The 20,903-nt window shown below is 38.9% G+C and overlaps 1 protein-coding gene across 1 annotated transcript in view; it reads left to right on the forward strand.

Moving 5' to 3' along the window:
* Positions 1–20,903, forward strand: part of LOC139147782 (uncharacterized) — a 24,088-nt gene continuing 3,185 nt past the window's right edge. Inside the window, exons 1-6 of the mRNA XM_070718986.1 lie at positions 1–128; positions 1,128–2,585; positions 11,321–11,464; positions 16,550–16,793; positions 17,315–17,499; positions 20,220–20,319. Of these exons, the coding sequence (XP_070575087.1) occupies positions 1,236–2,585; positions 11,321–11,464; positions 16,550–16,793; positions 17,315–17,499; positions 20,220–20,319 (2,023 nt within the window). The 5' untranslated portion in view covers positions 1–128; positions 1,128–1,235. The remainder of the gene's footprint in view (positions 129–1,127; positions 2,586–11,320; positions 11,465–16,549; positions 16,794–17,314; positions 17,500–20,219; positions 20,320–20,903) is intronic.

The raw sequence follows: 20,903 nt of genomic DNA on the forward strand, positions 1-20,903 counted from the left end.
TCTCTACGACTTCCGTATTTTCCGAAAAGTACGGAGTGCCAGTGACAGCTGTATGACATATCACAGGGTGATATTTTGAGTATCTTCCATCAAACCTTGTTGACTCTGAAAGTTGATATTCACATCTTGTAAGTAAAAGTACCCTCCTTTGGCAGTGCTGGTTATAAGCTGTATTTTTTTGTCTGTATATATTTGTCCCACATCAGCATAGTGATTGGTACTACTATGGCCTTGCAATTCATCAGCAATGTTGTGATATTTTATCGTGTAAATAACTACCTTGCAATCATAGTTGATTTCTTGAGTGGAATGAAATATAAGAAAGGGTTATGTTGTGTACATAAGCGAGCTTTGATGCACAGAGAAATTCCGCAAACGGTCTAAAATTACAAACGCAATTATATATTCATTGATTGAATTGTTGTTGATTGTCCCGTCATATTGTGATTATGGACAGGACCTTACAGTGATCATAATACTTGTATTGGATTCTGTTGAAGGCACATTTGGAAACTTAAAACGCGTTAATCCGTGATCCTATCACAATATTTATACATAAAGCTGTGTCACTGCTGCACTCACTGTGTCATTTACACATTTATGGTCTCACTCTACAGGCATGCATGCATGCATGTTTGGAATGTTCTCTACTATACCATTCTCATTGCACTGATATTCCTGTACATCATGTAACTGACCTAAACACGTAAAGGGTCCCACGATAATGTTATTCATGAAGTGGCAATTCTCTGGTTTTACTCTGGGATGTGCATCATATTTACTGATAAATGGCTTACATTATCACGTTGCAAGGTACACAAAGTTTATGTACCTGCAATGTATAAAGACTTACTCTCTCTGTGATTTACGCAATGATGTACCCCTTAATGGCTAATAATGAACGGAAGGAAACTTTTCACAACTTGATGTATGAGGCAAAGCTTAGTACATTATGGAGTGCAAAGCTTGCCAGAATCCATTATGGGCCAAGAGGGGGTACATTGTTGCTATTATTTCAAAGTTTTTGCAATGCCGAGGACTTTGTAGATGTGGAAAACATCTGCGGCCACAATACTGGATAATAATCAGATATATTATCAGTATGAAAATGAATACTTAATTTTCAGGTGACTCCATGTGAAGGGATAGAAGATAGAAATTTTGAAGATTTTGACAGTTACATCTGTGGTGTGCGTATCAAGTGGGCAGTTATGTAAAACCTGAAAACCCAAGCCATGGCTCATAGCTTGAACCGAGCTGATATGAATCATGGTATACATGACGTGAGCGATGGTGAACAAGTGGAGGAAGAAATTGACGTGATTACTCCGGATATTGGAGAGGATGATCTGCAAGATGACTTTGACGAGCAGCTAAGATCGGAATCAAGATCGCCGGAATTGAATCATGACGAGGTTGGATCATCAAGATTGCAGAACGCTAATGTCACCAATGGTGAACCAAGCCATGTCTGCAATGGCCATGATGAGCGACTCGCAAACGGAATGGATTTACCGGATGAAGGGATTGAAGAAATGGAAGATGGAGCCGGCGAGGCTGTTGGTGACAATTTCAACTACATGAATGACTTTGTAGAGGATGATATTGAGATAACCGAAACGAACAGTGATTTCAATAACATTGAGGATGATGTCAATTTCAGGCCTGGAACCTGGGGCAGTTTTGAACGGGAAACAGGAAGGCCAAATAGCAATGGACTTGTGAATGGCCATCTGCATGGTAATGATGTGGATGATTTTATTGATAACGATGAAGATTACACTGATGGACATCTGGATTTGGGCAGGTATCTGAATCATGTCGATAGGAGTGAGAGGCAGCGGCGGCGGCGATGGCGTGTCGCGCTGATCAATGGTGCAGAATGTAGGGAAGGTAGGAATTGTCTTAGCCTTTGCAGGCAGTCTTCCCGGCGTTGTCATCACAATCCGTCAGGGGGTGAGGATGGAGGTGAGTCAAACTATGTGAACGAGCATCGGGACAGGCGAAATCCTTTCAACGATCAGCTCTGGGATGATCGTGAAGAGGATGAAAATGAGGAGAACCTTGAGGGCGCCGTAGGTGGGTGCGAAGTCATCAATGACGACAGCAACCATAGCAACAGTAATGTGGATGCGGATGATGAAAGAGAACGAGAGGAACCTACGGAGGAGGATAAACTGGCAGCTGAAATCATCAACTTTGGTCTCATGTCTTTTAGAGGGGGGCGCTACAAAGTGAAAGACATTCTGAAAAAGGTCGCGAGGTCAAAGTATTCCAACATGATTGACTTCAACAAACTGATCGAGGACATTCACCTCTACGAGCAAAGGTACCGTGCCCACGAAGCGCGGGACAGAGACCAGGACAGCAGCGGGAGCAATAATGATGATCAAGGTGTGGAGAACGACGACAGTGATAGTCTTGACAAAGACGATGATGATGATGACATTGGATGTCAGGATGAGGCCAATAACACTGAAATGAGATTGAACTACAAGAGGCCTGATGACCATAATAATTTTGACTATCTGTCAATGATATCAGAATATGACAATCCAATATCATTTGAGGACAGTGAAGATGAGGTAAGTATCTGGTGACAAGACCTGTGTCACAGCAATGTATACTGTATTGCTCTCAAGTAGATTCACTTTACCTTTTCTGCACCATGGTTTGGCCCAATCCCATTGTTATCTATGGTTACTGGGCACTGGTTCACAGGAAATCGGGGTGGACAGGTTGAGTATATTATATATAGGTACACGTTACCTAGCCCTCATTTAAGGGATTTTCGTAATATTTTCCCAGAATACAAAGCTAAATTCGACTTTCAATCTGATTTTGAGAGTAAAACAAGAACCTTTATTATGAAAACGGAACAGAAATAATATAAAGTACACCAAAAGTTATTGATAGTGAAGCTTTAATGCAGGGAGCCAGGATAGTAGGGTTTACCGGTATGTAATGCATTTCCTTGCCGGTTTGCCAACTGTACCGGTATACTGTTACAAGGTTTGTGTCTGTCCATGGTTTGCCAAAATTGTACGAAGCATTAACTGTAATCCTGCCAGACAGTATAACGCCCCCATCTGCTGAGTCAGTAATAAGTGGTATCTAGCCAAATCTGTACATATTTTCACATGCTTGCGTACATGTACATATATGCTATATTATATCCTGTTTGGTCTGTGAAAAACATTTAGGGTAGCTAGGTATTCATAGGGCCTTCAAATATTCAAGTTTTTGTTAAATTCAACAAGCGGACCATGTTGTGCCTCACCGGTTTTAACCAACTTGACCTGATGATGACATATGAACTTGACAGGATGACGGTGAATGAAGGCTGGACCAAATCAAACTGGTGAAAGCACAACAAGAATAACACATTTGAACAGACCAACCTCCCGGGTTCTGATAAAAATGCTCAAATTTTGCGAATTTCAGATGTAGATAAAACAGTAGTACATATGTAAATGACTGGGCAGTTATAGATTCCATATGAGTGATATGTAAAGGAGAATATATTTGGCAATTTATTTTCCTGATACGTTGATCTACTTGAAAGATGATCAGGACAGAAGTTGTGCTTCTTATGTACAAGATATCAGAAATGGAGACTTATCTGTCCACTGGGGAGAGCAACTCAAAAGAGTTGCAGGGTTACAGTAATAAGTGAACTTAGTATCCATGTACCACAACAAAAATTGATCGGAACTGCTGATTGCTGTCACATATGTCACATATTCAAAATGTAAGTTACCAAATTATTCAAGGTGGCACAAGCTGTTGTCTGAGCCTATGTTAACCCTTTTCCTGCCGAGCGTCCTTGTCCGTTATCCTGCCAAGTCAGTAGAAAACCGCCCCATAATATGTGCCTGCAAAAGATTGGCTCTCCTGCACGCTATCCTGCCAGGCATTTTGGCAGAAATCGCCCATTTTCAGGGTAGTTTTAGCCGTACTTTTACGTGTTAGATTTCGATAATTTCTACATGCCCGTAGACAGGGGAAGGAGCTCAAGGGTTACTGCAGAAAAAAATTGAGGTCACCAGCTTTGTTTGCTACTGGGAGTGCGTCATTTTATTGCCGTTTCATGTTTATTTTTTCGGAAATAAACTCCTTCAGTATAACGCACGTCCGCTAGGCACAAACATCACCTCACTCGTCTGTTAGTCAGAGACCCTGAGGGTCGTGCTAGGGGTGAGGCAGCACCGGCAAACCTGTCCTGTTTCCCCAGGGTAGCTTCGTACCTTCAACGACTTGGCAGTGTAGCACAAAAACTACGTTTTTGCCATTGTATTAACGACATGGCTGAGCCATTGAAGCACAGCTCCTCGTAGTTTAGCCAGCTCAGTTGGGAGTTGGTTTATGAGTGTTACCGTTCATTACTGACTTAATCGAGTGGTCCTCAGTCAGGTACGGGTTTGTACCGACATGGCTTGGGCTGCAGCTAACCAGTGATAACCAGTCACTACACCCAAGTCTTCAGTTCACTTTTGCGATGCACGGGTGCAACGCAATATGCTTCCATTGTTCTAGCCATCGACGTGTCCACATGCCTGGCAGCCATATTGTACTGCTAGCTGGTTTGCATAACAAAAGCAGTCCCTGCTAAGTGCAGGCGGTATCCCCGTAGCATTGACCTTATGTCCCCTTTTGAATTCTCTGTACGCAAACAGCGTACGTAGTTACCAATGCGTCGGCAAGAGGATACGTTTGCCTGCAAACCAGAGCCAATACTTCGGACGATGGAATAAATAAAAAATCCAAAGCTACGTCCATTGAATGGCACGGCCAAGGCGGTGAAGGACGTTGCCTGGCTTGAACTTGCAGAGCTGAAGCCCAGCTTAGTACGTCGGACACCAGTTTGTAATGGTATTTCCAAGTCGTTCATATCCGTTCCATCGGAGGAACAAGTCGAGCCGTCCCGTCAAAAATACGTTCTCATTTTCAGTCACGCACAACTGAATAAGTGACTTTCGTCTCGCACCATCCGCACCATCTGCCAAGTCGTTTGCAAGAGGTAGCCTTCTAGATTAGCATTGCCGAGTTGGTCAAGTTTGGCAGCAATCTCTATAGTGCCAGGCAGCCAAGTACGTCCAACTCCGCCAGAAAACGTCACCATGCTATCCTGCCAAGTCCGCTAAAAAGCGGTAAAAAAAACCCAGCCCCCCTCGGGTGTGGGGGACTGGCGGACAGGTTTCTGCACCTTTCCCTGTCTATCGACTCCCTGCGAACCCATTTCGAGGGGAAAAGGCGTTCCTTGTCAGAAAACCTCTCCTCGGATGACCCCTAAACGCACAGGGGATAGCAAAACGTAGTGCCGTCGACTTGGCAGGAAAGGGGGTACCCAAAAAGGGCCCGATTTCCACCGGGTTGGTAGAATAACGGTCACCAGTGCTTAGATTCTGGCTACACCGAATTTCAAGCGGATTTTCACCGACTTGGCAGGAAAAGGGTTATTAATGGTTTAGTTGGTCCATACGGAACACACTTTCCATTTTTTCCTCCAGTGGTACTATTGTTACCATTAGTTACTGTACCACATAAGTTTTGTAAATGTAAATGGTGATAACATGAAATTGGTCTGACTGGGATTTAGTTTTATATTCTAATTATGTTTAGAAAAATAGCCACATTTTATTCTCCATATCTTAATTCATCAAAATTAAAAATTTTTATTATCAATAGGATGAGTTTTTTGGCCCAGTTTTTTTATGTAACTGTGCATAATTTGCATATTCTTTTGTTGTGAAAATGTACACTTTTGTATAGTTATTAGCTTATGAATAGATTGCTCACAAAGAAACATTGGGATGACACACTGCTGAAAATCCCCTTGAGGAGAACCCTACATGTGGCCATTTGGCAAAGTAAGGTACAATTGTTAGTCATGAATGTGACTCGGCTTTCACAAACTCGAAAAGTTTTTGTAATGAAAAGGAAATAAAATAGAAACCATGTTGTCTCTGATAACAAAACTAACAAATGTTGGTAATTGAGAAAAGCGAGTATATAGTTTGTTGAAGAGGAAAACCAGAAAGTGCTGTGCAGTATCGAAGCACAGCTGGTGCAACATTAAACTTTAGAATTGTAGGCTTAATGTACAGTAGCACTGTACATAGCACTGTGAAAGTATGTTACATATAATGTCACAGAGTATCAGTTCAGAAGATTAAATTTTACATGTTTTGTAAAAAGGTTGCTACGTATATATGATGACTATAATAGGTTCAGCAAGGAGGAAACTTTTTTTGTTACAACACTGATTTATGGACATGTGCTAATAGAGATGGCCATCTTCTATGGAAATACTGGTATAGGATGTGTTTGATGCAGTCTAAGCATCCTCTGTGCTAACCATTCATAATTTCTGACTTTTTGGACACACAGAGATTGTACAAAACCTGGAGTGCAACAGTAGGTCGGTGGGTTTGTAAGGGTTATATACCACACACTTGTGTTGTTGACCAATGCATCTGGAATTTTCTTTGACTGGAACAAAATAATATGGTAGTAAGGCACACTCTGTGTTGTAGTATCACCAGCCATTTTGCCAAGTCAGTCACAGGGAGTGGGTAGGGGTCGGGTTGTCCAGTCTGCAGCTGTCTGTTTGAGAACCATATGACATGACTGTTGCTATGCATAACATATCCCAACACCCACTGTGCATATCCAAAATTTTAAGATAGCGGCTGTACTGAAACTGGTAACTTAGACTAATGCAGCTTCATATAAAGATAGGGACGCAACTGAAGTTTATTTTGCAAAGCCTTGCATTGATTGGAAAGCTATAAAACTGGTGAACTATGAATACATATCAAATGCTGAATTTGCTTCACATTTGCTCAACATTCATCACCAATTTCAGGGAAGAGGCAACGTTTGTCAACAAGAAGATAGCACAGCAACAAATTGAACAACACCCCCCCACCTCCCTTTAATAATTTACAAAACCTATTTTCACCAACTTTGAAAGTCCCATATCCAAGAATGTAACATACTTGTGATCAGGCCCTAAAGATCCACCAAAACATTTGTGTGGACTTTTAGAGGTTATTGAGACACGAATGCTGATACAACGCAAGGAACAAGCAATATTAGGTAATAACCGATTTATCATATACATGTACCCATGCCCAGAACTACTCTGCCATGCGCATAAGTATAGAAATACCGGTACATTGGTATGTATTTGTGTAAATAGGCTTCATTCATAAACTCTACGAAGAAGTCAACGCCACGCGCGACAAAGCCTCCATATCACACTGAACACTGAATGATAAGATACCAGTACTCAACAGTAGTCGTATGGGAAGAAGTTTTTATAGTTCAATATGTTATTATCATCGTTAACAATAAAAAACTTCCCTCCGCTTTAAATCTCTCCTGACTTCAATCACGCTCCACTGTCGTACAGAGCGGAGAGAGGCAGCCATTTTGTTTGTTTACACTGAGTTGCTATATCAACAGATGTTGCGCATGTGACATCACAGTCATGTCATGCCACGCGATTACTGTTATACAAAGGTTGACTATGCCATGCGAAAGGTAGAATATTGGCTTGAGCTTGCCTAAAAAATTACACATACTTTAACAGAATAACCATGGGATAATATTACAAGATTCAATGTATTATTCACGTGTTTTGCTACCAGAAATATCCTTACTGCTTAAAGCCTTTCAAGTTTTCATGTTGGCAACATCACGTCATAGATGGAGAGTGGCGGCCATCTTGTTATTTTACTTTGTTTACTATTAAATTGCAAATGTAGTTAGGGAACACTCCAAAACTGATGACGTCTATCTTGCATATCTTGACGTTTACCATAAAGTATCACGGCTGATATTTTATAGTAAACGTCACCAGGATAGGGTGATATTGGCATGTGTATGTGACAACATAAGCTATCACACACACTGGTAGACATGTTGAATATTACCGACTTTGCGTGATAATGGGCCCTGAATGTTTTCGCTTTGACACCCTGAAAATCAACGTAATTTTTTCCAGAGAATATGAGTATGTTATTAATGTTACATAAATCTTGGTATTTGTGCAAGCCCTCTCAATACCTCTCTATGAAAACAAATATGCACAATTGTGGATTCTTCTTTTCAATGCCCAGTCAACCAAATAATGTTCCACAAACAGGGCTATTCAAACACAATATGAAGATAACAATATTTCAGTTCGTAGATCAGATTTACTATCATACAACCGCTGTAAAAAATAGGGGTACCATCATGTCAATGATTAGTTAAAATTAAATGGTGTATTTTTATTATCATATATACTTTATGAATACATTTTGTCCAGTTGCTTGCATTTTCTGATGTTTGCACTGAACAGCTGTGTCATGTGAAACTATAAGTTCAGCAATTCTAGAAGGGAATCATCAGGTACCGTGACTTAATTTGCATGAAGGGATGATGTTGCCAGCTGTTGGTCAGATTACATCATGGAAATGCAAATGAACTTACATGTAATATCGACTGGATTCAGCAAAGCCAAAAAATTTACTGAAACAAAATAGATTTGTAGTCATTGTTGTGAGAGAATCTCACACATTCCCAAGAGTGGAGTTTGATGGTCAACATTCGGTCACATGTGCACGGATTTTCTCACTCTGCACGATCTTGATAACTACATGTACTGCAAATTTTAAGACTCTCAATGCACACTGTTTTTAGTCCCCATGGACACCGTCCGGGGGGACTTATAGGTTTGGTCATGTCCGTGTGTGTGTGCGTGCGTGCGTGCGTGCGTGCGTGCGTGCGTGCGTCCGTCCGTTCACGCAGATATCTCAGAGATGCCTGGAGCGATTTCATTCAAACTTGGTACAAGGATTACTTCATATGTCATACAGATGCACGTCAATTTGTTTTGTGATACAATCCAATATGGCTGCCAGGCGGCCATTTTTATTACGATTTTTTCATGTACAGAGCCATAATTCAGGCAAGTTTCAACTGATTTTATTCAAAGTTGGTACAAGGACATTGACCAATGTCATAGATATGCACGTCAATTCTTTTTGTGATACGATCCAATATGGCCGCCGTGCGGCCATTTTGTTACGATTTTTTCATGTATAGAGCCATAACTCAGGCATATCTCAACCGATTTTATTCAAAATTGGTACAAGGACATTGACTTATGTCATACACATGTACGTCAATTTGTTTTGTGATACAATCCAATATGGCTGCCAGGCGGCCATTTTATTACAATTTTTTCATGTACAGAGCCATTACTCAGGCATGTTTCTACAGATTTTATTCAAAGTTGATACAAGGACATTGACCAATGTCATAGCTATGCACATCAATTTGTTTTGTGATACGATCCAATATGGCCGCCGTGCGGCCATTTTGTTACGATTCATGTACAGAGCCATAACTCAGGCATATCTCAACCAATTTTATTCAAACTTGGTACAAGGACATCGACCTATGTCATACACATGCACATTGACTTGTTTTGTGATACAATCCAATATGGCCGCCGTGTGGCCATTTTATTACGTTTTTCATGTCCAGAACCATAACTCAGACATGTATCAAGCAAATTTATTCAAAGTTGGTACAAGGAGATTGACCAAATTGGTAATATATGTTATACATATGCATGTAAATTTGTTTTGTGATGCGATCCAATATGGCTGCTGTGCGGCCATTTTGTTATGATTTTTTCATGTACAAAGCCATAACTCAGGCATATTTCAACCGATTTTAATCAAAGTTGGTACAAGGACATTGACCTATGTCATACATATGCACATTGATTTGTTTTGTGATTCGATCCAATATGGCCACCATGTGACCATTTTATTACGATTTTTTCATGTCCTGAACTACAACTCAGACATGTATCAAGCTAATTTATTCAAAAGTATTTTTATCACGGACCTAATGAAGAAGACTCTATCCTCTCTGAGGACCTGTAATCAAAGCACCCATTAACAAGTGGGGACTGTGTCATCAACGATGACTTGTTTTAGGTAGTGTTTAAAATTCTGTCCTATTTGCCACAACTGCCAAAATCAATTGGTTTTAAAATACTGTATGTAAACCACAAAAACAACCTGTAAAAAAACCCAGAAAATTAGGAAATATGGTTCAAATATTCTCGTACCAGAGCGCCTTCAAAACATTCCCATTATGACAAACTACATGTATGTTAAGAATTCTGAAATATTGCCGAATTGACACTGATTCATTAGTGAAATTATCAAATTATCATGCGTTGATTAACTTTTGATCATACGCATGCGTATGCTCGCTTTCTGGCTAGACTTCTAGTTTTCATAAAGTATGTTTTGAAGCTTTAATTTTTGTTAGAAGAAGAACGACAAATGCCAGCAATTATACAGTAGGAAATTTGCTCTATCAATCATTGGGATGCAACTGCCAATGGAAATGGCAAACCAAGGTTTTTCTCTGAAATTAAGTCCCGACGTTATATTGAAATACTTTGTCACGGTATTGGTTTTCTGTGTACACCCAGACTGTAATACCATATACTTAATACTGCTGGATTGAATTTATATTAAATTTAGTCATACTCTGTGAATTGCAGTTCACAACCCTTTCCAAAGGTCTTGCATGGATTAAATTAAGTCAAAATTAGTCTCTCGGGGAATTGTACATATTTTATTTTCTTTAAGACATCGCTATTGTGTCTTACTCTTCTGAGAATATGGAATCTGTCGCAGAGGTACACTACAGCTGTAATGGTAAGCCATCCTGTGTTTCATTGGACATTTCAGACATGCCATGGTGCTGAATTGGTCAGTACATAGCTTGTGATCCTGGGGACTGTCACGCACGCATGGGGCTACTAGCTGTAGCTTTCGATTTTTTTGACACTTCTTGTGTTTGTTATTTCGATTACGAGTTCTTGTTTTACTCCCCAAATCATGTTGAAACATCAACTATCAAAGTTGTCAACACAGTCTCTATCTGTGTAAAATTCACTATTATTGCTTTTGTTTGAATTCTAGTCCAGTGTAGACTTCACTTGTCAACAATAACAATGTAGTCTGTATATATACAAGCTGAGTTGATAAGCTGAATACTGTGTATATCAACGTGCCTTTGGGAGTAGAAGAAGACACTGTGTGGTTGAATTAAAAATCAAAACTGATGAAAAAATCTTCATAAGCGATATCTCCTCCTGTTTTGAGTATGCCGTAGGGTAGAATCGGTCACTTGCATTTCGTCCCATACACATATTCACACTCTTTAATGAAAAGGTTGCAGAATAACAGGAAACCAGGGATCAATTTTATCCTAATGACATTATGATTGTGAATTTCAGTGTGACCATGTGGACAAGCCAGTCACGCCTATGAAAGCAGATGATGATACAGTATTCCTGTGGACATTTGAAGAAGCAGTGGCCAGACAAGTCCGGCAGATCGGAGCATCTGCTTGTGGTGCAACAGCCGTCATCAATGTCCTGGTAAGAATTTCAAAACAAAAGCAAAATGATTCAGTACTCATAAAAGCCCTTATTTTTACCTTTGTTTTAAATCTGAAATTATTCCAAAAAGATACCAGTAAATTTTCCAAGTTTGCACTTTTTTGATATTCATACAGTGTTCATGCCAGACCAAAATGCTCCCTTTAGCTTGTGATCACTGGACTTTGTGAAGCGTTGAACATTAACTTAACGAGGAATTAAATCTTTCTTCATTTTTCAAGTGCGTATTTTTCATTTGTTGTGAAGAGAATGACAATTTTTAGTATGAAAAACTCTTATCAAGGTATCACATTTCTGTCTCATAAGATTGAAAGTAATTTTTAAAATTTAAAAGCTTACAGAAATGTTTCTACCATTTTCTTGAGTCTTGAATATGACATGAGCTTAAGATTCACTTGTTTTAAATCTGGAACCACGTTTCTATACCCTGCAAAGTTCTCAGAATATGATATGAAACCAAAGCTTTATCTTCTGTCTGAGTTATGCAGGCTGCAACTTCTCCGTCATGAAATTACCCCACCTCTGATTTATTTCTATAACTTCACCTATATCACATAACAGTTTATGAACATGTAATCTGGGTTTTACCCTGACTCAAACCTCTTTGTCTCATGAATACCCACCATCCCAGTTGAAGGTTTTATCCCATGAAGTGGAAATCACAGTATAGAATCCATCTCATTAAATTGTTTTGAAGAGAGTATACCATGTCATATCTGTGATTGTTTTACACCTCAGATCTTTTGCACTCAAATATCCACCTTGTACGGCAAATGAAAAAAAAATCTTCAGGTGTAATTTTCTTACCACTGACCTTTTGCTTTTGCACAAATTGTGTACCTTATTGAAATGCCTAATTTTTCACCTTCAGGGCTGCAGTCTACAAGTTCATGAGTGTGGGATATTTTCCCTCTATGGTCATACAGACAATAACATTCTTTAATAACATTGTGAGTTTAAATTATAACACTCCCGGGTTTTGTTTTACTGCTGACCAACTTGGATTGCGAAGTTGTATTTAAGTTTGAGAAATAGCGAAACGAGGAGGTTACTGTACACAAACCCCAGTTTGAAGTTTAATTTTGTATTGAAAAGGACTTTGAAAATTTAGAATGGTATTCTTTTGCTGAAAGTGGAAGCCAGGAGTTAGAATGGTGCTGCAATCTCACCACTTACCATTCCAACAGAGTACAGCTACCAGGTAGTCAGTCCTCAAGGCACCTTTGATATGCATTCAGAATGAGGTCAGGTGTCAAGGGTCAATAGTAACCTCTTGTGTGTTCATGTATACCTGGTAACTAGTTCAGCTGAGAATAATTGTATGACATAGCACTGGAGCCTGCAGCCACTGTGTGAAGAATCATGCTTGTACATTGTTGAATGAGCTTGCTCTCTCATCAACTATTAAAATTGCTTTTGCCTTTTGATACCCCGTCAGGTCATTCTGACAGTGACCTAAGCTCTCTGTTTTAAATGTTAATGTGTATTATATGGAAGTTACAAATAATCGTATCATTTCACTTCACATTGTAGCAAAACAAGTTATGCAGTTTTTGCTGTACACTAGTTTTTGGTGTAAGCATTACAAGTGGTATACAGTAATTTTTTGGATTGTTTTCATTGAACAGCATTATACACCATTCCATTGCTCCAACACACAGTCCCTCTATCCACCAGTCTGGAAACGTGGCTGGTTTCTTTGTGACACTCCGTGATATGAACAAACACACGATTCACACCTTAAACAAAGGACACCGACAGTTTTCAACTGGCCGTTATATCAATGTCACTACCCCACGATCCTATGACAGCCGCACTGTGATCGTTCAAAAACATGACGTTTGTGGGTTGTTATTTTCAGAATATCACAAAACATTACAACTTGTTCCCTTTAGAAACACTAAACAATTTATTTTTTCATTAAATGGGTAACTTTGCCCCTCTAGATAAAGCTAGAAAGGGACGACACATATTGGCTGCATTATGATCACGATCGAAAACAAATGGCGACGCACTGTTCGCAAGTGTCATGGACTGTTGCCCGAAATCAAAAAGACAGGCAAAATCAGCAGAATATTAACATCGACAGCTGAGTAGTTCATTACCAAACTTGTTATTGTGTTGACATATAGCATTTTGTAAAAGGCATTTACTGTGCCTGAGCGCGAGCGTACGTATCGAGAGTTCGCCATATTGACGCTACAAGGGAAAATATGGGAATAAAATCTACGTCCATTTCTGCAGTTGTCGTTCCCATTCTGCTCAGTTAACAGACATGATTTCACAGAATATTACACAGAAAACATATTTAGATCATATTTGGAGGCACTGACTACTAGCATTGCAAGAGAAAGGGACGACAATTTTCCGGTGTGATTCCAGCCGTTGCTTGTGTTTTGTTAACACACTCGAAGCGATCAGCCCCAGAAATTATCGTACACTATCATCATTTACGATGGGAGAAGGATCACGAAAAACACACACCGGTTTCAGGATATGGTTATTTCTGTCTTGGTGTTGAAGATAGATGCAGAGAACACTTTATAGTGCCAAAACAGTGCAGATTCGACAGGACGAACGTCTGCCTTGACACAGAGGTCAAAACCAAGCGACGCACTGGTATCACCTGACCGTGTTGCGCTTTGGCTGTGCGGTCTAGGTGATTAACACCTTTTACAATATGTGTTTCCAGACCGGTGGATACAGGGACTGTGCTCCAACACACTAATGAATTAAATTGAAAATCTGTGTTAAAAAGTGAATTGGTCATATGACCAAATGATTTTGTTTTTATGTAGGGTATGAAACAGGCTCACGAAATGCTGGATAGGTTTGTTCACATATGTTTTTTACATGTAATGTTTACCATTAATGCTTGCCATGTTAATAGTGCCAATCCTGAAGACATACATATTAGACACCAAGTACATATAAATATATGCTGTAGTTTATGTTTAGGAAACCAAAATATGAATTCTGTTCCTTCAGAAAGGAAACCTTGATGAAGCAATCATACAAAGACCCAACTCAGCCACTCTCTTACGTAGCTGGTTGACTGAAGTCAAAACCGCTTGAGTGTGTTCCACTTCATATCACCTATGAATGTATGCCATGAAATCTTGATCCAAAGTCTTCCCGTTGCTGGGTATTTGGAATGAAATAGATCTCAAAGTTTGGCTAAGCTGTTCAAATGCCTTATTTTCAATGGACAGTATTTGTAATATGTGAACACTCGGATCTCATTGAGGACTATGGTTGCATACATGTAGCTACGGAATGATCCGGGGAAAATATCCCTTTCAGAGATACAAGAGCACTTTATATCACATACCAGACACTTGTGATTGCCTCCACATTTTGAATGTGCATAGTAACTCCTGCAGTAAAGCTGGGTGCAAATATTTTGAACAGGCTTGGAATGTACATTTTCTTCACTCTATGTCATTCTATCTACAATATACAGAGAACATTTTACGTTCAAGTGTAATATTAAGGTACTTTGAAGGACGACGAATTCGGACGCGCACACGCTTTAGAACGTTTCTGCGCAGATTTAACTCCAGCCTGTCGCAAATGGGTTACTTTGTAGTGCATGTATTTAACATCACCTGTCATTGTTGAAATTGCGCTTTTACCTAATTTTTGACCCAGTCTCTTAGAAATACATGTGACCTATAACCTTGTCATATTTTGACCCCCTAGGAAGCTGGTTTTTATTCAATATGAGCGAAAAATTAACATTTCTCTCCAATTTACATGGCGCATATTACCCATTCACCTGGAGATATTGTAAAAAGTAGCGTGGTGACACCCTTTTATTAAAAGTGTAAACTAAATGGTATTATGTCAGGATTTTATTCGCCAAGTTTGGTCAAAATGACACCATTCAAAGCGACAGGAAGAAAGTTCGAAAATTATGAAGTGATATAATTTCGATATCGTCATTTTGTAATCGATACTTATGTAAAAATTTCTTTACAAACATCATGAAAACTATACATTCGATAGATATGGATCTTAAGTCTTGGTATTTATTAAAATTGACTCATTTGCTAAGCTTTTTAACCCTTTTCCTGCCAGACAGTATTTAGACTATTACTTCCCCATCAGCCAAGTCAGTAAAAAGCGGTATTGAGCCAAAACATGACGTATTTTCACCCACTTGGCTTGGTATGTTATAGCATCTTTAGTCCAAAAAAATCAAGTTTACAGTATTTATGTTTTCAACAGCCTTCAAATGTACAGTATTATGTTAAAATACATCACATGGAATATGTTGTGTTTCATTAATTTTAACCGTCTTGACCTGATGGTGAAATATGGACTTGGCAGGAAAAGGGTTATACTTGCTTCTTTAGTTTAAGTGAATTATATCATTTTTATTTATTTCTGACGACGCCATTTTAACGTCCGTTTCCATGGAAACGAGCGTGGTGACCCCCATTTTTTATTTTATTTTTGCACTTGCACAACTTCCAAGAATATTTGTGCAAAGTTTCAAGAAAATGACACCACAACTTAATTTTGACGTAATTCGTAGTACTTAATATTAAGGTACTTTGTAGAACATGCCATGTTCTCTCCAAGGTTTGGAAGAAGAGTTCTACTTTTGTAAGGCAGACTCATTGCAGTTCTGTCGTGTGCAGAACACTTTTCAGAGATAAACAAATACAAAATACTGTTAACAGTATATAGGAATTGGACCAATATTAATGTCAAATATATTTTTATTGAAATATTTTTATCCATGAAATTATTTTGTTGAATGCTTTGTAAAGTAAAGTGCCATAAGTGACAGTAAGATGTTCACGCTTTTGATTTAGCCCCAAAGACCTGACAGGGTTTAGGGAGCTATTATAATTAGAGTATCAATATGTACAATGAATTGAAAGCCGCTTCCATCTGCTGTGTCAAAATTCTGCCAATTATTTCCCTCAAAGGTTCATATATATACTATCTTCTATTATGTACCGGGTTAGGTATTCTTTGTCTAGCGATAACTAGCAAACTTTAATTCGGTAAGTTTCAATTTGTATTAACAAAATTGTTTTCCTATCCCTCCAGAACTGTTTGTACATGTGTCCCGACATCAAGATTGTTGCCGACATGATACCAACCCGTCTGCGAGCCAACCACTCCCCACTGCCGGAATACTTGTTTTCTAGGAGTGTAGCAGGAACAACACACGAGGACTTGATACAGAGTGTGAGCGAGCTCACGGAAGGCAAAGTGTACGGGAGATTCTTTCCGTTCTATCCGAAACGGAATGTGGACCTCAAAGAGTGGCTTGCATACTGGATGAGGAAAGGTGAGACTTAGTCTGCTGATATGCTGTTACATACAATCTCTATTTCCAAGCTCCGTGATCATAACATTCAATGACATTTTCAGAGAAAAAAATTAGCATTGCTATTTGCTTTAAAAACATACGTAATAAAACATCATCACATTACAATGCACAGCATGATGACATGAGGTGGTATTATTCTGTTGTAATTGTACATTTACCGGTAGTATATGAAGTTACAAGGTTACATTGAATTGTATCATTGATTGTGGGTTCCATTTTACAATCACTGAGGGCGCTGTTTTGTGGACCTGGCATAGACTATTCATTGAAATTTTGAAAAGGTGCATAAAAGGCCACTACTAAAGCTATGCTTTTACTCCAACTATAATACCATTATGAAATTCAATATTTGCATGAATGTGTTTTTGATTAATGCTGTTTTCATGATCTGTGCATATATTTTTCATACAAAATTTACTTTCACCGAGTGATTTTTGCACAGCTTGTCACATAGCTTTAACCATAATACCTTTCTGTAGGAGTTGTCCCCATGGCAACGCTCAATTTACAGAGAGGGCAGGAGCCGGGATGGAAAATTCCGGATGCATGGCATCATCAGATGGTGCACGGACTGGGAGCCGATGGAATTTACATGACAAATCCGCTGGTCACAGAAAGCGTGGAACGTCTCAATCAGCAACTGTGCAGCGATTCTGTACTTTTAGTAAGCATATCGCAGATCGCTTCCCTTGCTTGTTTGTGTCTTCATAGTAATTGCCCTAATGGGTGAATAATGATGTGCTCTGTAATGTTTTGTGAGACGGAAATATCGGAATGTTAATATGAGCAAACCTGTCACCATGTTCCATTAACAGCATTAAAGGTGGAATGTGCCTCGGGGACAGATATTCAGACTCTCAGAATTTTTACATTTCTTTTCTGATCTACCACTTTTTGGGGCTCATTTTAAACCTCTCAGAAAATGAAAAATTTTCACCATCTTAGTCTTTTGTTTTTCCAAAATCAAAAATTTTGCTTTTCCCCATAACACAGGGATGGCGGCCATTTTGAATTTCAAATATCGGTAAATGTTAGGTAATTTATTTCTCCAGTACTAACATTCGCATGTTGACTCCTGATTTTTATTTTTGATTTGGTTAGAGAATAGTTTATAAAGTTTTATAGGGGAATGGTTTAGCAAAAGTTGAAGGTTTTCGCTTTTGAGGTGCATACAACCTTAATGATCCTCTGTAAGATATCAGTAGCAGTGTCTACATCAACACGTTGGGGATTTATTTGAAAGAAGTGTCCCATTTGATGAAGCAAGTGGTTTACTACCCTCACTGGTACCAGTTCCCAGTTTTACCATTGTTGCCACAAACAGATAGATTGACGTTCCCTGCAGAAGGAAAACTAAATTGTTGTGTAACTAGAATGGTCATGTTGCTCAGAACGGCTCCTATCAGTTAACAACAGCGAAGTAGTTTTGTATATGTCACAGGAATGGATTTTGATATAAAGTAGAACAGCGTTTGTTTGCAATATGCTGATACCTATTGCTCAATTTTAGGCCAATGAGTATTCTCCATTGATAATAACTCATTATAAGTTGATTTGCATATTCAAACAATGCTAATCAATATGCTTTGCATAAATGAATATTCATATTTAAGAAATTGAGTATTAGATGTATGTTTGTTAGTCCCCACGGACACCGTCCGGGGGGACTTGTAGGTTTGGTCATGTCCGTGCGTGCGTCTGTGCGTCCGTGCGTGCGTGTGTGCGTCCGTCCGTGCGTCCGTCCGTTCACGCAGATATCTCAGAGATGCCTGGAGCGATTTCATTCAAACTTGGTACAAGGATTACTTCATATGTCATACATATGCACGTTGATTTGATTTGTGATATGATCCAATATGGCCGCCAGGCGGCCATTTTATTACGATTTTTTCATGTACAGAGCCATAACTCAGACATGTTTCAACCGATTTTATTCAAAGTTGGTACAAGGACATTGACCGATGTCATAAATATGCACGCCAATTGGTTTTGTGATACTATCCAATATGGCTGCCGTGCGGCCATTTTATTACGATTTTTTCATGTACAGAGACCTAACTTAGACACTTTTCAACCGATTTTATTCAAAGATGGTACAAGGACATTGACCTATGTCATACATATGCACGTTGATTTGTTTTGTGATACTATCCAATATGGCCGCCAGGCGGCCATTTTATTATGATTTTTTCATTTACGGAGCCATTAAACTCAGATATGTTTCAACCCATTTTATTCAAAGTTGGTACAAGGACATTGACCAATGTCATAGATATGCACGTCAATTTGTTTTGTGATACTATCCAATATGGCTGCCGTGCAGCCATTTTGTTACGATTTTTTCATGTACAAAGCCATAACTCGGGCATATCTCAACTGATTTTATACAAAGTTGGTACAAGGACATCGACCTATGTCATACATATGCACGTCGATTTGTTTTCTGATACGATCCAATATGGCTGCCAGGCGGCCATTTTATTACGATTTTTTCATGTACAGAGACCTAACTCAGACATGTTTCAACCGATTTTATTCAAAGTTGGTACAAGGACATTGACCAATGTCATAGATATGCACGTCAATTGGTTTTGTGATACGATCCAATATGGCTGCCGTGCGGCCATTTTGTTACGATTTTTTTATGTACGAAGCCATAACTCAGGCATATCTCAACCGATTTTATTCAAAGTTGGTACAAGGACATTGACCTATGTCATACATATGCACGTCGATTTGTTTTGTGATACGATCCAATACATTAAATTGATTGCTAATTTGCATTTACATGATGAACTTTTGTTTTTAGGGTGAATTTCCAGAAGCACGCATCAAACTTTATAAAATATGGTACCAGTGATAATCTATCAGTGTTATGATAGGATGCAAAATGTTTTGCAAATCCTGTTGATTAATTCCTAGTTGACTCATTTAATGAACTTTAGGATGGTGGCCTACATCGGTTTATGTTTTCATCACCATGGAACTCATTCTTGGCCATTGAGCGCCATCTGTATCAAAGTATTTTTATCACAGACCTAATTAATGAAAAGGACTCTATCCTCTCTGAGGACTTGTAATCAAAGTACCTATTAACAAGTGGGGACTGTGTCATCAACGATGACTTGTTTAACAAAGCAATGTAAGTGATGATAATTGTTCAGTGCAAATTTCACCTTTAGAATTACAGTCTGTATATAACGTAAAAGAATTGATCAGTTTTACAGACACTCCTGGAATAATACACTATGTGTAAAACCACCATAAGGATGTGACATGGTCACCGTTCTGAGCACTGTACTGAGGAGTACATGGTACAAAGGTTACAAAGACTGTCAACATTACGCCTTATCTTACTGTTTATTTTTCAACTCATTTGTTCAGATCAGGAAATATGACGTCCTAGGACGCTGGAATGAGGAGACAGACTTGACACCACTGATGACCCACCCTGACAAAAGATGGGCTGAAATGAATGTTCTTGGTAAGCCTGTATAGTACTTTATATAAGCTTTCTATTGGAATGGGTGATATCAACGGATGCTGTGAAGTCACAGAATATTTTTACAAAAACCCTGTCCTGAGAGTACTTTTCAGCAAAATGCCAACCCCCCAAAATGTGACCCTTTTTTAGGACTTTGTTGCTTCATGTAGACACCTTGGAATGACAATTGAATACTATCATCACAATGTTCTTTATGTATGTGTGGAAACTTTGTTGCCTTATTTAAAAAAGCCGAAGTCTCTAACGAAAATTTTAGATTCCATTTTCTACTTTGGCACCACTGCAAAATCTTGCATAGACATGTAAAGCCCTATTCCTGTTTCCTCTAGTTTAACCTGCCATCTAACAAATTGAAGTACACTTACAGTGGATGTAGGAAAAGGAACATTATGTCCTTCCATTTTATATAATCCTGAGGTTGTACACCCAGTGTACATCAACATTTGTATTTACACTTCATACCTTCAGTGCTATAATTTAATAGGATGAATTACGTTTAGTTTGCCATCATTGCAAGAATTTGTCATGCACAGTAACACGTAGCAAAATTCATGTCTACCTCA

This window comes from Ptychodera flava, chromosome 13 (assembly GCF_041260155.1).
Source record: "Ptychodera flava strain L36383 chromosome 13, AS_Pfla_20210202, whole genome shotgun sequence".
In the NCBI taxonomy this organism is placed as follows: Eukaryota; Metazoa; Hemichordata; class Enteropneusta; family Ptychoderidae; genus Ptychodera; species Ptychodera flava.